General features: G+C 43.6%; 1 protein-coding gene across 3 annotated transcripts; it reads left to right on the top strand.

Annotated features, from left to right (window-relative positions):
- Positions 1 to 763: 763 nt before the first annotated feature.
- Positions 764 to 6997, top strand: LOC117711508 (olfactory receptor 2W3-like). Of its 3 annotated transcripts, XM_076936763.1 has the most exons (4): positions 764 to 1077; positions 1671 to 1908; positions 4069 to 4233; positions 5307 to 6997. In XM_076936763.1, the coding sequence occupies exons 3-4, from the start codon at positions 4224 to 4226 to the stop codon at positions 6257 to 6259; spliced, it is 963 nt and encodes a 320-aa protein (XP_076792878.1). In that variant the 5' UTR covers positions 764 to 1077; positions 1671 to 1908; positions 4069 to 4223; the 3' UTR covers positions 6260 to 6997. The 3 variants fall into 3 exon arrangements, with proteins under 3 accessions (XP_076792878.1, XP_076792879.1, XP_034363113.1); XM_076936764.1 differs by lacking the exon at positions 1671 to 1908; XM_034507222.2 differs by lacking the exons at positions 1671 to 1908; positions 4069 to 4233.
- Positions 6998 to 17057: the final 10060 nt, after the last annotated feature.

Genomic DNA, 17057 nt, shown 5'->3' with positions numbered 1-17057 from the left:
TTCTGCATCGCCTTGCTGATTTGAAGGACTATTAATTTTTCTATTTATTTTTCCCTTCACAGTACTATTAAAACAAGGACACAGGTCTGTGGAGTTATTCAGTGGCTAACACTTGCCTGGCTATATCTATTCACAATACCAGAGAGAAACAATAAATATATGCAGATTGACAAAAAAAAAAATCAGGGAGCTCAAGATAATGTTCAGTTTCTGAAGCTAAAATATAAGTCCATATATGTCAACATTTCCCCCAAATTCAATAGTAAAAATAGATAAATAGAAGATCACCTGTCAATCATTAACTGAACCTTCATGTTAAGCCATTTATTTATCATGACACCCTTCTAATGTCTAGAAAACCAGGCTCTTTCTTGACATAAAATGATTAATTAAAGATTTTTTTACAAGACTGATTTTCAGTGGATCTTGGGTTTTAAAAGGTGTGTGATCCTGTTCTGGGTCGAATTGGTCTAGTTGTTCTTCGTGTGATTTTTTTAAAATTTTAGAGCCACATAAGAATTTTTGTGAACAAGAGAAAGAAGCAAAACAGTCTCTATGTATTCCTGTCTTTTGAGCAGCAGATTTGATGCAGTGCCCACAGTTTGCTTGCATGCCATATTAAATTATTTTTCTATCAAGGGACAAATTCTCATGGCCCTCATTTCCTGGTAGGATCTGTGGGGACTGGAACACTGAGGTGGCACAAGACAACAACAAAATGAATGTGCTAATGACCCTGGTGGGTTCAGAAGATTGCCCAGAGTGTAGGAATACCGAAGGGATGCTGGATGTGTCTTCCCTGTGGACGCTGATGAACTCAGACCCACACAGAACTCTCTACAGGCTCCTCTGGAGAGCGCCATCTTTGAACCTGTAGCTTTCTGTTGTGTAAACATTGGGACCTTCAGACAGAGGGTGATGCCAAGGCAGGAGTGGGCACCTTGATTTTCTCCAAAGCGACTCCAACTGCAGCATCTATGTGTATCTAATGGGGAAGCCACTGCACATCCAGACCTCTGTGGGGCCACTCCTTCTGCAATGAGGAGTACAGTGCACTGGCCACACCCAGGTGTGATGGTGAGTAGGTCCTGATCTCAGGAGCTGATCTCAGGGATCTGCATCTCTCAGCTGGCTTGTTAAACAAAGACAAGCTGGGGCTTAGCTCAGCAGTAGAGGGCTCACCTTCCTTGTCCCAGCTCCTGGTGAGTAGGGAGGTAACTCTGGGATGCTGAGACAGGACAGCAGCAGCAGGGGACACACATTGTGTTGCTGTAAGTGATCTGTCATTTTTATAGGATTAGGTGTAAAAGTGCTGAATGGACACAGAAAACACAAGTTTCCTCGTGTCTTAATATTGAAACTAGAGTTTGTGAGGAAAAGTAAAGCTGACTTTTGTCAGATTAAAAACAGGAAAAGAAAGAAAATGAGATCTGAGGTGTGAATTTTATTTGTGTTTCTCAACCCCACAACAGAAATAAATGTATATTGGCTCCCTGTTGGATGACCTGGGTTCCCTGCTCTGAGGGGTAATTCAGTGTCCTGCACACTGTTATTATACTCAAACTTGGGGGTGGGGGGTAAGATCTTTAGTCTTTTAAATGATAAAATAATTTTGTTAAGAAAATTTAATGTTCAAGTAAACTGAAATATTTCCTTCTGAATATTGGCAGCCCCCTAGGATCTGGCAAAATCCCACAGCTTCAACTCCAATCAAATGCAGACATTTCTGAGATGAAGCAGTACACATGGGGACAGGTGACCTCCACTGTCTGACCCATCAGCACCCACAGGTGACATCAGTGTGACACACTGTCTGCTCATGCTCCCAAACACACAAGCTGCAGAGATGCATCACAGGGAAAGGACACCTCTGTCAGATGAGCAGCTTTGCTGCTCCCAACACAGTCTGTGAGTGACCATCTTCAGTCTCCGCTTGGCCTTTCTGTCACCTCAACCCATGTAGGGAGAACTCACATTTCCAATTTAGTATCTGGTCCTATCCTGTTTCCCTTGGAGCAAGGTAGAGAAATAAGTAAACCCACCCTGTGGTGAGGCCGAGTTAACCCACTGCCTGTTCTGTGTGCAGGCTCAGGCTACCCCAGCCCAGGAAAACTGTGAGATTCATGGAAAGGTATCTGTTTTGGTTAATGTCACTGAGACACATAGGGTCACTTTTATAGATCCTTAGCCTTGTAGATAAAGGAATTTAAAAATGGAACCAGAAGAAAACTCAAGGACAATTTTGTTTCATTGGAGTTTAAGAAACCAAAGGGCAGCAAAGCTGGAGATATCAGAAAGCTGCTTGGAAGAGACAAGAAGGAGAAAGGGAGAGAGGGAGGGAGGAGTAAAGGAGGGAGAGGGAGGGAGAGAGAAAAGGAAAGGCAGACATGATTTTTGCATTATTATTTGTTTATCAAAGCAGCAGGCACAGCAGTGATGAGCAAGAATGAAATTTGGCAAGTACCAGGAAACAGAAAATAGAGAAAAAAAAAAAAAAAATCCTAGTCTTTCTGAGCAGGCAGGCCTAGCAGGGAGGGCCTATGGGTAAGCAGCTGTCCTGGGAGAGGGCTCTAGGATCTGGAAGTGCATTTCTCACTGAGGGGACAACTGCTGCATCCTCTTATCTTGTCCTCCGGAGATTGTTGTTTCCTTCCACCTTCAGGCTTGTCTCCCTAGGGGTAGAGTTTTCTCTTTGTCTTCAGAGGTCTCAGCTTTGTCTAGACAAGTGAAGCCCCTGGTGTCTACACGAAAGTGTGTTATCAACTAAGACATTTGTAAAGGATCTTACGGACTGAGCATGCTATCTGTGTCAGAGGAGGTCACTGTGTCAGTGTTCATACACCTCAGGGAGGTGTCCAGATGTCTGAGGCACCCATGTCTACGCCAGAAAGGATCTTGTCAGCCATGGCTCAGAACATTTTGACCACAAAGCTGGCACAGACAGGAGTATGCTTCTAATTGGTCTGGGAGGAGCTGGATTCGACTGGCTTTTTTAATTTTCTTTTTTCTCTCTATCAAGATCTATCAATAGGACAACAGTCCCGCTGCTCTGGACAAGTACTTGCCCAGAGAGCTGAAATCCTGGACCTAAGGCTAAGCAGGGGAAAGGATGTCCCTCCAGAGTCTGGTTCAGAAAGAGCAAGGGGTGTGCCCTTCCTGGAGCCTTTCAGACATTAAAGGTGTCCTGTACCTGTTAAATACTGGTTTCTCAGAGAAAGGCCAGTGCTAGTGGGTAGGCCCTGTGGAATTGCTGGCAGGGATGGCGCTCTGTCTTCAGTTCAGGTCTTACCTCCGTTGTGCTTTAATATTGTTTTTGTTTTGTTTTGTTTTTGTTTTTTTGGGGTGGGGAAAGAGAAAAATCTCTTAGAGAAATCAACAGATCAGTAGAATAAAATCTGACATAGTGCATTATGCAAAAATCTAGGCACTCTTCTTCAGGCCTCACAGAGACACAAACCCCAATGGGACATGAGAGCTAGCTGATTTCTTTTTAAAAGAGCATCAGTAAAGCACCCTCTTAAGATCTGATACCATGAAGGCCACTAGTGTAAGCATTCCCCTTAGTCATGAACATAAAAAAGGTCACCATATCTGCCCCAGGAAAGGTTGTTCTTGACTGTGTCAATCAGAAGAATGAACATTGGGAAGGCAGGACAGGTTCCTCCTATACATGAGATTAGTGGGAGCAAAGAGAAAACACTCAATTTTCAATTATGTAAAAGAAACATGTTTCTTTTATTAAAACAACACGTACAGCTTTGAGGTGTGTGTGCAGAGAAGTAGGGAACTCTTAAGCACTATGATGTCAACTTACATTGTCATCAAGCATGCATGAATGGGTTAATGTCTCATGCCTTTCTCGGATCCATGATGCATTGGTGCAGTGTATGCAGACCACCTCAGCTTTCCTTTATGCCAAAGAGATTAGGGGATGGAAATTGGTAGAGAAATTGGGTTTATTTACACTTTGACCAAGCCTGGGAGAGAAAGAACCTTTCTCTACAGAAGCAAGGGAATGTGCATGTGCTATTTAGCTGTGAGATGGGTCAACCAATCTTCTCCCAGCAGGATTTGACCATGGACTCCAGGCCTTCATTTCTTCTTTTAACTGTCAAGAAGACTCAGTGGGTAAAGGGCCTTGCTGCCAAGCCTGATGACCTGAATCTGATCCCCTAAGCTCACATGATGGAAGAGGAAAACTGATTCCTGAAAGTTTTCCTCATATGTGCAAAGGTGAGCTCACACACACACACACACACACACACACACACAAATGCACACATGTACGCACATATATGCACACAAATAAATGTAATTAAAACAAAACCTTAACTGGGATTCAATGTTTGTGTAAGAAATGTTTCCTATGTACTTTGGGAGAAAAACAAGCACCATGCAGCTTAGATAGCAGGCCCAGAAGAGGTCTTCGAGCACATGGTTTCACTGATAACCCATTGTCTCCTAAACCATTGGTCTATCCAGAAGTCTAAAATTTACTAACTCTTGTGACATTCTCCTATCCAGAAATTCAGAATTCACTGAAAATAACAATCAAAAGAACAGAGTGTGTCTCGTGCATCTCAAGCAAACCACAGTTTTTTTTGGTCCAGAGGCTGTGCAGTCCTTCACCTGCACATTTACGTTCCTCTCTGCTGGGAACAATAACCTAGATGGTTTTTGTTCCTATCAATTTTGATAAACTTAAATGTTTTATAGTAGATTTGTTTATATTTTTCAGTAGATTATAAAATGCATAATATATATACATACAGTTTATACATATGTAAAAAAATTTAAAGATAGTTCTAGGTAACACCAGCCTGTCCTTGAATTACCAAATTTTCAAAAAATCTCTAGAAAAAAAAAGCCAGCAAATTTATTTTCAATACATCTGTGTGTGAGTCAACCCACATGGGTTCACATGGGTGAAGTCCACATTTCTCATCAGCTGTGCTGGGCATCTTTAAAGCCTCTTGGTTGATTATGTGGGGCTATGTATTTCATGCTCTTTGCTTTTGGAAAGGAGCTTGGAATCATGGGTCTGGAGAGAATCAAAATCTGGGCCACAGCATAATTCATCTCTGGCTTCATGGAATTCGAAGCAAGACTAGAGAGAGTAAAGTGGACAAACTTAACAGCGTTTGCTGGATTCAAACCAACCGTGGCCCATTTCTACACATGACAACTGGCTTGACAGATACACAACTCTGTCTATCAGTGTTACTGCATCATTGTTGGAACTAAACAAGTAATAAATAACTGACGATCTGTCCTCTGATTACTGTCAGTATTGATGTCTTCCTCAGGTGCAGTAGAGATGGGCATCGCCAACGACAGCGCCTTCAGCCACTTCATCCTTATAGGCTTCTCTGAGCGACCCCAGGTAGAGAGGGTCCTCTTTGCCATCATCCTGCCCGCCTACCTCCTGACCCTGCTGGGCAACAGCACCATCATCCTGGTGTCCAGGCTGGACCCGCACCTGCACACCCCCATGTACTTCTTCCTCACACACCTGTCCTTCCTGGACCTCAGCTTCACCAGCAGCTCCATCCCACAGCTGCTCTATAACCTCAGCGGGCCGGACAAGACCATCAGCTATGTGGGCTGTGCTCTGCAGCTGGTCCTGTTCTTGGGCCTGGGGGGTGTGGAGTGCCTGCTGCTGGCTGTCATGGCCTATGACCGCTTTGTGGCGGTCTGCAAGCCCTTGCACTACATGGTCCTCATGAGCCCCAGGCTCTGCATAGGCCTGGTCTCAGTGGCCTGGAGCTGCGGCGTGGCCAACTCCTTGGCTATGTCTCCGGTGACCCTCAGCCTACCCCGCTGTGGGCAACGCAGGGTGGACCACTTCCTCTGCGAGATGCCAGCTCTCATCAGGATGGCCTGTGTCAACACTGCTGCAGTGGAAGGCATTGCCTTCATCCTGGCGATAGGCATCGTGCTGTCACCCCTGGTGTTCATCTTGGTCTCCTATGGCTACATCGTGAGAGCAGTGTTGCGAATCCGCTCGGCTGCAGGGCGGCAGAAGGCTTTCAACACTTGTGGCTCCCACCTCACTGTGGTCTCACTTTTCTATGGAAATATCATCTACATATACATGCAGCCGGGAAACAGTTCCTCCAAGGACCAGGGCAAGTTCCTCACCCTCTTCTACAACATTGTCACCCCTCTCCTCAACCCTCTGATCTACACACTGAGAAACAAGGAGGTGAAGGGGGCACTCAGGAGGCTTTTGCTGGGTAGCCGAGCGATAGGGAAGTAAGGGAAAAAGCAGAAAAAGCAGAGGGAAGCTACCCTGGTGAGGATGACAATGAATACTGAGAGAATTCAAGTTCTCAGGCAAACAATTTAATGAGAAAGAAAGAAGGCAGAGAAAATGTTCCACAATGATTTGGGGGAAATTCAGGCTGTCCTGAGACAGAGGAAAACACAGGCTTGTCACTGGATTCCCAAAGTGTTCTGGGATTTAGTAGTCATGAGGACAATGTGTGTTTTAAATTTCTTCACTGTGGTTAAAGCAGACTTTCCCCTGAAAAATGCAGATTTTACAGTTTGTCCCTAGACTTGTCTAGTGTTATGCTGTACCTGGTGAAATGTGTTTTCCTGGTAAGCTAAGGAAGGGGACAACAGGTACCTTCTGTGCACTTTTTACATTAGGGGCATTAGGGAAGAGTGACCGTGGGTAGCTGGCCTTACAGTTAAGGCATAAGCATCTATGCTCTCTTTTCCCCACGCATGTCCCTATGTTGATATCAGGGGTTTGGGAGAGCAGGCATCCCTGGCTTGGATGTCACTCCATGTAAGGCCTTGGGTAGCATTGGCAGTACTGGATCTTACCAACACTAGTGGACAGCTCTCCACTGATTTGCATCCTCTGGGCTTTCTATAATTCTGTGTAAGGTCCCAAATCATGTGCTTTGTGAATGAACTGAACACTGCATGTTTCCCAACTGTTCTACCCCATGATGAGCCACAAATCAATAAAGAGTATTCTCACTCATCTCCCTTGTCAGTGTGACTAGGTTTAGAATCCAGGAGACGGAGGGGCTCCTCAGAGTGGGGCAGTGAGGGTTTGTAGAGCATTAACTGAGGGTGAAGACCCACCCTGAATGTGGCTCTGCACCCCAGACGGTTAACAAGACTGAGAAAGAGGAAACAAGCAGGAAGCCACATCTCCCTGCTGGTTCCAGGCTGCTGTGAAGTGAGGAGCAGCTCAGCTGGCCTTGCCTTCTTGACAAGAGGGACAGAACCATCATCTGAACCACTCAGCCTCTGGGTGTTACTTCTTCATCAAAGCTAAGTAACTTAGTCAGGACCATGAGTTGGTAACTAACGTAACAGCAAACCTAAGTTCCTACCAACTTGTAACCTGGTGCCAAAGTAGGACAGTCATTTGCTTCTTTTAAATTTCTTTTTGATTTACTTTTATTTATTCTCTCTCTCTCTCTCTCTCTCTCTCTCTCTCTCTCTCTCTCTCTCTCTCTGTCTCTCTCTCTCTCTTAGTCACATGCTAGGTGTTTGATTCAGATGAACAAAGTGTCTCTTCATGACCATTCAAGGTTGACTCCTGCATAGCATGGTTTTTATGTTTCCAGTACTCCCACCAAGACTTTTGAGGAATCATATTGGTTCTTTGTCCTTAAGACCCAAACTTTGACTTGATCCACCCCACGCCATATCTGCTGTAAGATTCTGGATAAATGAAAAGCTGACCTATGAGAACAACATGGGGGAGGGGCATTGAGCTTCACTATTTCTTAGGCTTGCTTTCATTTTCTGAGAAAGCCTCCATGTGTGCTAAGTTTATGCCAGGCTCTCCTATTGTTGAGTCTCAGCTTTTGTTTGTGGCTGTCCTAACTATGGTGATTCCTACACTAGACTCAGAGCTGAAGACAAAACCAGACAGAATCTGCTCACAATCCAAGATATGTAAGGTCTTCCCTTGTTGTAGACAGCTAAGATTCTATTGCTAAAACTCAGGAATAAAAGCAAAGGAGAATCCTTTCTTTCCTTACAGGAAAACCATGCAGATCTTTTTTTCCAGGACAAAGCTGAGAAGGGTTCGAAAAGTATCCATTGTGATGTCTCTGCTGCCAAGCTCCTCACCATGAGCCCTTGCAGTGTGTGGACACACTCTGTCTACACAGATCCTCTAGTCATGGCTGTGACTCCAGGGAACAGGAAACACAGGCTCATCTCAGCAGACACTCTACTTTTATCAGAAACTTCTTAGGCTACACATAAGCAAAGGAAGTGTACAAAAGACACACAAGACCCCCCCCCCACCACCACCACCATGTCTTCTAAATAATAGGTTTGGCTATGATAATTTGAAATGGCCAATCAGGTATAATGAGAAGAAGGAAAGCCAGCAGCTGCTGACTCCTGCTTAGTTGACAGAGGAGACAGCACCAGCTTGGGAACGGGTCCTTTACTCTTGAAAGCCACAAAGTGAGAAGTGTCCTACTCAGTTTTAATTGTCAGTGTGACACAGCCTAAAGTCATCTGAGAAGAGAGCATGGACTAACATAGCTTGGCCTGTGGGCCTGTCTACGAGACATTGCCTTGATTTTAATTGATTTAGGAGGACCCAGCCTACAGCTGCCAGCACCATCCCTTGAACAAGTGGGTCTGGGCTGTATAAGGAAGAAGCTCAGTGTGAGCCTGTGAGTGATCCAGGGATTGGCTTTCCTTCCTGGATTCTACATTCAGTTCCTACTTGATTTCCTGCCCTGACTTCCCACAAAGATTGGCTGTGACTTGCAAAAAAAAGTCAATGAACCCTTTCCTCCCCGAGTTGCTTTTGGTCAGAGTGTTTTAGCACAGGAACAGAATAAAACTAGAGCATGTCTGGACTGAATGACAGAGGCCTCCTGTTCTGATTCTGCTAATGGATTGTTTTTATAACTTCAAAATGGTCCATTGTGGGGCTGCAGACATGGCTTGGTGATTAAGAGCATTGCCTGTTCTTCCAGAGGACCTGAGTTCATTTCCCAGCAACCACATGGTGGCTCACAACCATCTGCTATGGGATCCAATGCCCTCTTCTGGCATGCAGGTGTGCATGCAGATAGAGCACTCATACATTAAATAAATATTTATTTTTTTAAAAAATATTGACCAATATTTTTTAAACCTTAGCCTCCCATCTGTGTGAAGGTGACTTTCATTCCTCAGAGATTATGAGTTGGGCAAGGATGTAGCTCAGTTACTGGAGTGTTTGCCTAATGTGCACAAAGTCCTTAGGCAGTGTGTATTAGTGTGTGTGTGTGTGTGTGTGTGTGTGTGTGTGTGTGTGTGTGTGTGTGTGTGAATGTGTAACTCTAGCACTTGGGAGGAGAATTCATGGGAAGATCAGTGTTTAAGGTCATCTCCTGACTATGTAGCAAGTTCAAAGTTACCTCCACAAAAGAAGGTCAGGCTTTCTCTGGGTCAGTCTCATTTCCACTGTCTTAAGGAGGCAGGTGCCTTGAGTCTGCAATAGACCCAGACCCAGACAGGGAAGCCTTATGTGAAAGAACACAACCCATTCAAGCTGTTATTTCACAAAAATGGACAATAACTACAGCTGCCCAGGAGCATCAGCGTCTTTCCATACCCACCCCCCAAAGTGGTCTGGAGGATGGAAGACAGGCACCATCCCCTCTATGATGGAGGTGTCTAATGACTACCAAGACCAGTTCAGGGTGGAAACCTTACATGGTGATTACTGTCATCATGTCACCCAGATGAGGAGAGAGCTGCTGTCAAACAAGTGCCTCTTTGTTTGTTTGTTTTGTGTGTGGTTTTTTGTTTGTTGTTTCTGTTTTTGTTTGTTATTGTTCTGTTTTGTTTGGGTTTTTGTTTCTTAGTTTGCTTGTTTTGGTTGGTTTTTTTTTATTGTTTTTAGAGACAGAGTCTTTCTGTGTAGTTCTGGCTGTAGGGTCAAATCCAGAGCTCTGCCATGCCAGGATCAGTGCCATCTGTCCTTAGTTAAGTAGAGAAAGAGGAGAGTACCAGTGCAAAAATAGAAAACTTATTATGGTCATATTGTGAACAGACACAAAGATGCCCAGTAAGGCTCATCTTCAGTGTCCTGACAGGAAGTTTAGACTCTGAGAAGACAAGAGGCTGCATAGGCAACCTGTCCTGGTCAGGGTATGGTCCTGCCATGGCTTGCCCATCATTGACACAATGCTAGCCCTCCTGCAAGGTGGTCTGATGATTGTTGCAAATGTATGAAATACCTTTCTGGGACACAAGTGTGGCTTCTGGCCAGCACCAAGCTTCAGACTTTCCCTTCTCCAAGTGTAGGGTTCCTGTGCAAATTCCAATTTCTTTACATTTATTGTCCCAGTAGTATGACAGCCAAAGTGAGGGCCACAGTGTCTCTTTTTGGAACTGTTTCACTCCTACCAGAATGCTGTCAGTAACATCAGGAGAAATGAGGACAAACCATGGTGTCCCTAAACTCTGCTACCAAATCAATCAAAGAGAATAGAAGAACATGGATTATGCAAATGGAAAGTGCAGAAATAAGTCCACTTTTGGGCTTCACAAGATGGCTCAGAGGGTAAGAGCACTTGCTGTCCAAGCCTGAGAACTTGAGTTTAATTTCCAGAACCCATAAAGAAAAGAATCCGGAATGGTGGCACACATCTGTAATCCCAGCACTCCTACAGCAAGATGGGAGGCAGAGACAGAAGAGCCATCCAGAAACTCATGGGCCATCACAGGCAAATGTGCAATGTGAGGAAATCAGCAAGAGAGCTGGCTTCAACAGAGCTGAAGAGAGAAAGCCTTCCTGAGAGCTGCCTTCTCATCTCCACACAGATGATGTAAGAGTGGTGTGCACTCTTACATCATCCTCTCTCTCTCTCTCTCTCTCTCTCTCTATCTTTCTCTCTCCCTCTTTTTCTCTCTTCCTCTCTCTCTCTCTCTCTCTCTCTCTCTCTCTCTCACACACACACACACACAAACAGGCAACAGCAAATAAAATGAAAGTTCTTTGTTTATTGTTTCAAATAACTAACTCATTTACTGTCTCTCAGTGTACAAAGCCCAGTCTTTAGAGACATGACTGGGTGTGCCAGGGTAGAGGTGGTAGTGATGTAAGGACCCCGAAGTGGCTGAGACCCACACTCAGGAACTGGCACTCCCCCAAACCGACCACAGAAGTCAGTACTTGATGCAATCAAAGCAAGAGGCTTTTACTAAGATCCAGCGCTGGAACTCCGTCTCACTCCTCCACAAGAGGGAAGGAGAGAGGAAGAGCCCCAAATATCAAAATACACAGGTTTATAAAGACAAGAGCCACAGGCTGGGAGGAGGAATGGGGGCTTCTTAGACTGGAAGCTCTTGATTGTTTTTCTTATCAGCACACAGCTGGGAAACTGCGAGTCAGGATGTTCCAGGTGGGAGTGTGCTCTCTTATCTATATCTATATCTATATCTATATCTATATCTATATCTATATCTATATCTATATCTATATCTATATCTATATCTACACACACACACACACACACACAGAGCTGGGAAACTAAGGAGTCAGGATGTGCCAGGCCTGAGTGCCTCTCAATTGGACATACACAAGAGCTGGGAAATTGAGGAGACAGGATGTCCCAGCCTTGGGGCCCTCCCCTGGGAGTTCACAAGTTCATAGTCCCATGTTATTCTGAGATACTGGCTCATTAAAAAATTCTTTCTTACAGTGGTGATGATAGTGGTGATAATGGTGATGATGGTGGTAATGGTGGTGGGGATGTTGGTGATACTGGAGATAATGGTAAGGGTGGTGATGGTGGTGGTGGTGGCCATGGTGGTGGTTGTAGGGGATAGTGGTGGTGGTGGTGGTGATGGTGGTGGTGGTGATATGGATGGTGGTGGTGGTAGAGAATGCTGTGGGTATGTAGGAAGGTGACATCATCCTTCAGAGAGGCAAAGAGAGAGAGAGAGACAGAGAGAGACAGAGAGAGAGAGAGAGAGAGAGACAGAGAGAGAGAGAGAGACAGAGACAGAGAGACAGAGAGAAAGAGAGAGAGAGAGATCACATCAAAGTGTGCACATCAAAGTGTGATATCCATGGGGACTCATTACACTGCATGTTTCTTCCTTGTCTCTATCAGGTAATTAGTGTGTTTTGCTTCCTGTGTACCCCACTTCTGTCTGTCATACTAGGAGGAAAGTACAAATTTCTTAGTTTGCAAGCACAGGATCAGTAAACTGATGGTTTTAACTAATTTTTCAATCTAGCTTAAGACTCCATTTTCATAAACTTATTATGCTAGTCAATAGTCAAGATATTTAATTATTTCTAGATATCACTAACTGTTAAAATTAAGCTATGTTTGCATAAATAACTTGCTAAACAAAAGTAAGTTTGCTCATTCAAATTTACCCAGAGAAATTTCAAAGGCAAAATATCAGTGTATTAAAATGCTAGTGTATGTACCAACACTTCCAGGTACAAAAGAAACCACTCATCACAAGTCCCATTGCTGAATGTTCTCTGTGACTCATGCTCTTCTATAAGGTGCTTAGTGGATGAGTCTCGGGAGTAGGGAAGAGTGATGAAGTGCAATGAAACCCCTGTTATGAGATGGTGACCTTTCTGTGACTTAACATGAAAAAAATACTACTTAGAAAACGGATTCTGTTTTTCAGGAATCACTGGTGATCTTGGGTCTTTTAATAAAAATCACATTGTCTAGATCTGGCCCTGCTCCCTGACATTATTAATAATATTCTGTTATGCTTGCAGAATGGAGCCTAGCACAACTGTCCTCTGAGAGGCTCTACCCAGCAGCAGACTGAAACAGATTCAGATACCCACAAGCAAACTTTAATGGAGGTCGGGGACACTTATGGAAGAGTTGGAAGGACTGAAGGCCCTGAAGTAGATGGGAACCCCACAGGACAACCAACAGAGTCAGCAAACATGGTTCCCTGGGAGCTCTCAGAGTCTAAGCCACCAGCCAAGGAACAGAATGGCCTGGAATTAGGCCCCTGGCACATGTGTAGCAGACATACAGCTCAATTTTCATGGCTGCCTTGTCTGGCCTCAGTGGGAGAGGATGTACCTAATCTAGCAGAGACTTGATGTGTCAGAGTGGGGGTTTACCCAAAGTTGCCCCACCCTTTCAGAGGATAAGGGGAGGGAGAATCTGTGAGGGAGGGGCCAAGAGGAGATAGTGTTTGAGATGTTAATTAACTAATTAATTAATTAATAAAAAGGATCTATTGATTAGCTGCCAACATGATGAACAATCATTGAGCCAGATTTGAGATTTCCCAGAGAAATGAGGTAAGAAAAGAATTTTTACAGGGGAAACCACAAGATCTTCAGCATCAGGAGTTGGAAGTGAGAATCTCAGGGTTAGAAGATATGATAGATGAAATCAATACATCAGCCAAAGAAAATGCAAAATCTAAAAAGTTCACGACACAAAACATCCAGGAAATCTGGGATGCTATGAAAAGACAAAACCTAATGATGATAGTAATAGAAAGAGAAGAAGAAGAAGAAGAAGAAGAAGAAGAAGAAGAAGAAGAAGAAGAAGAAGAAGAAGAAGAGGAGGAGGAGGAGGAGGAGGAGGAGGAGGAGGAGGAGGAGGAGGAGGAGGAGGAGGAGGAGGAGGAGGAGGAAGAGGAGGAGGAGGAGGAGGAGGAGGAGGAGGAGGAGGAGGAGGAGGAAGAGGAGGAGGAAGAGGAGGAGGAAGAGGAGGAAGAGGAGGAAGAGGAGGAAGAGGAGGAAGAGGAGGAAGAGGACAAAGAGGAGAGGAAGGAGCATCAAGACCCCAAAAAATCTTCAACAAAATTATAGAAGAAAATTTTCCCAATATAAAGAGAGAGATATAATGGAACAAGAAGCTTACAGAACACAAAACAGATTAGACCAGAAAAGAAAATTCTCCTGCCACATAATAATCAAAACACTAAATATACAGAAAAAAGAATGAATTTTAAAAGCAGCCAGGTAAAAAGGCCAAGTAACAAATAAAGGCAGACCTATCAGAATTACACCCAATTTCTCATCTGAGACTCTAAAATCTAGAAGAGCCTGGACAGAGGTCTTAGATACCCTAAGAGAACACAAATGCCAACCCAGGCTACTATACCCAGCAAAACTTTCAATTATCATAGATGGAGAAACCAAGATATTCCATGACAAAACCAAATTCAAACAATACCTTTTCATTAACCCAGTCCTACAGAGGAAGACCAAATCAATACATCAGTCAGAGAAAATGACTACTAGAAGGAAAACTGCAACACAATGAGACTAACTACACTCAAGAAAATACAAGAAAAAATTTCATACCATTAAAGCCAATAGAAGAAAAATTCTCTCTCTCTCTCTCTCTCTCTCTCTCTCTCTCTCTCTCTCTCTCTCTCTCCTTCTTCCTCCCTCACTCTCTTTGTCTCTCTCTCTCAACCACCACCAACATCAAAATAACAGGAACTAACAATAAGGTCATTACTATCTCTCAACATTAATGGACTCAATTCCCCAATAAAAAGACACAGGCTAACAGAATGGATACATAAACAAAATTGGTAATTCTGCTGTATACAGGAAACACATCTCAGTAGTAGTCATTATCTCAGTGTAAAGTTCTAGAAAAAGATTTTTCAAGCAAATGGATCCAAGATACAAGCTGGAGTAGCCATTCTATTATCTAATAAAAGACGTTCAACCAAAAGTAATCAAAAAAGACAGGGAAGGACACTTCATACACATCATAGGAATAATCTACCAAGTTTCTCAATTCTGAACATGGATGCCCCAAATGTATGGGCACCCATATCTGTAAAAGAAATGATACTAAAGCTTAAATAATAATGAAAATAGCTATGTTGCCAAAAGCAAACTACAGATTTAATAAAATACTCATCAAAATTCCATTCCATATTTTTTTTACAGATCTTGAAAGAGCAATCATCAACTTCATATGAAGAAAACAAAAATCCAGAATAGCCTAAACAATTCTCAACAATAAAAGATCTTCTGGAGGAATCACCATCTCTGACCTCAAGCTGTTCTACAAAGCAATCTGCATGGAATACAGCATGGAATTGGTACTGAGACAGAGAGGTTGATCAATGGGATAGAATCAAAGACCCAGAATTAAACCCACACTATGGATATTCCATTATGGATACTTGACCATTGACAAACCATCCAGTGGAAAAAAGAAAGCATCATCAATAAACAATGCTGGTCTGACTGGCAGTAAAAATGTAGAAGACGCAACTTGATCCATGTGTATCACCCTGCTCAAGTCCAAACGGATCAAGAACCTCAACATAAATCAGACACACGGAATCTAATAGAAGAGAAAGTGGGAAATAGCCTTGAACGAATTGGCACAGGAGAAAATATTCCTGAACAGAACACTAATGGCTCCTGTTCTAAGATCAACAGTTGATAAATGGAAGCTCTTAAAACTGACAAGCTCTGTAAGGCAAAGGTCACTGTCAATAGGACAAAACGGCAGCCCAGAGATTGGGAAAGGATCTCCACTAACCCTACATCTGGTTGAGAGCTAATATTCAAAATATATAAAGAACTCAAGAAGTTAGATTCCAAAAACTCAAATAATGCAACTTAAAAATGGGGTACAGAGCTGAACAGAGAATTCTCAACAAGGGACTGTCATCAGGGACATGCAAATTAAAACAGCCCTGAGGTTCCACCTTATACCAACTAGAATGCCTAAGATCAAAAACTCAAGGGGTAGCACATGCTGGCAAGGATGTGGAGAATAGGAAATATTTCTTCATTGCTAATGAGATTGAAAACTTGTACAACCACTCTGGAATTCAAGCTGCCAGTGTCTCAGAAAATTGGAAATAGTTCTATCTGAAAACCGAGCTATACCGCTCCTGGGCATATACCCAAAAGATGCTCCAACACACAATAAGGACATGTGCTTCAGTATGTTCATAGCAGCTTTATTCATAACAGCCAGAAACTGGAAACAACCCAGATGTCCCTCAACCAATGATTGGTTACAAAAATTATGGTTCATTTACATAATAAAGTATTATTCATATATTAAAAACCAGGACATCATGAAATTCACAGGCAAATGGATAGAACTAGAAAATATTATCCTGAGTGAGTTAACCCATACCCAAAAGGACATGCGTGCTGTGTACTCACTGATAAGCAGATATTGACCATGAATTAAAGAATACCCATGATACACTCCACTGACCCAAAGAAGTTAGGCAAGAAGAAAAGCAAGCAAGGATGCTTTAATCACTCTTAGAAGGAGAAACAAAATAGTCATAGGAGGCAGAGGGAGGGAGAGAACTAGGTGGGAGATGTGGTGGGAGGGGAATGGGAAGGCAGGATCAATTGGGTGCAGGGAGAGACAGGAGATAGACCCAGAGGGTCTAGAGAATGAATGGAAATCTGAAGTGTGTGTGTGTGTGTGTGTGTGTGTGTGTGTGTGTGTGTGTGTGAATCCCTAAGAAGAAGTCTTAGAGACCTGGGATAGAGGAGGCTACCAGGAATCAGTGCTGATAACCTTAGCCTAACTGTGGGGACATGGAATCTGAAGAGGCCACCTGCTGTAGCCAGGCAGGATCCCCAGTGGAGGGATAAGGACACCAACCCACACACAAAACTCTAAACCCAAAATATATACCTGTCTAAAAAAATTCAGGGATGGATCACAGGGTCTTCAGTGGAGGTGTTTGAGAGAAGACTGAAGGAGTTTGAAGGGGTTTCTGGTCCCGTGGGGAGAGTGACAATACCAACCAACCAGAGCTTCCAGTGTCTAAACAGCTAGCCTGGGAACACACATGGAGAGACCCATGTCTCCAGCTGTATTTGTAGAGAGGATGGACTTGTTGGGCATCAAAGGGAGAGGAGGGCCTTGGTCCCTTGAAGGCTGGATGCCCCAGAAAGGGGGAATTTGAGGGTGGGGAGGTCGGAGTGTCTGGATGGGTGGGGGCATACCCTCATAGAAATAGGAGGAGGGAGATGTGTTACAGGGTTTCTGGGCATGGGGAATGGGGAAAGGAGATAACATCTGAAATGCAGATAAATAAAATGCCCAATAATACAA

This window comes from Arvicanthis niloticus, chromosome 6, assembly GCF_011762505.2.
Source record: "Arvicanthis niloticus isolate mArvNil1 chromosome 6, mArvNil1.pat.X, whole genome shotgun sequence".
Classification (NCBI taxonomy): domain Eukaryota; kingdom Metazoa; phylum Chordata; class Mammalia; order Rodentia; family Muridae; genus Arvicanthis; species Arvicanthis niloticus.
The sequence above is the reverse complement of the archived record's forward strand: the minus strand, read 5'-3'. Positions and strand labels throughout refer to the sequence as shown.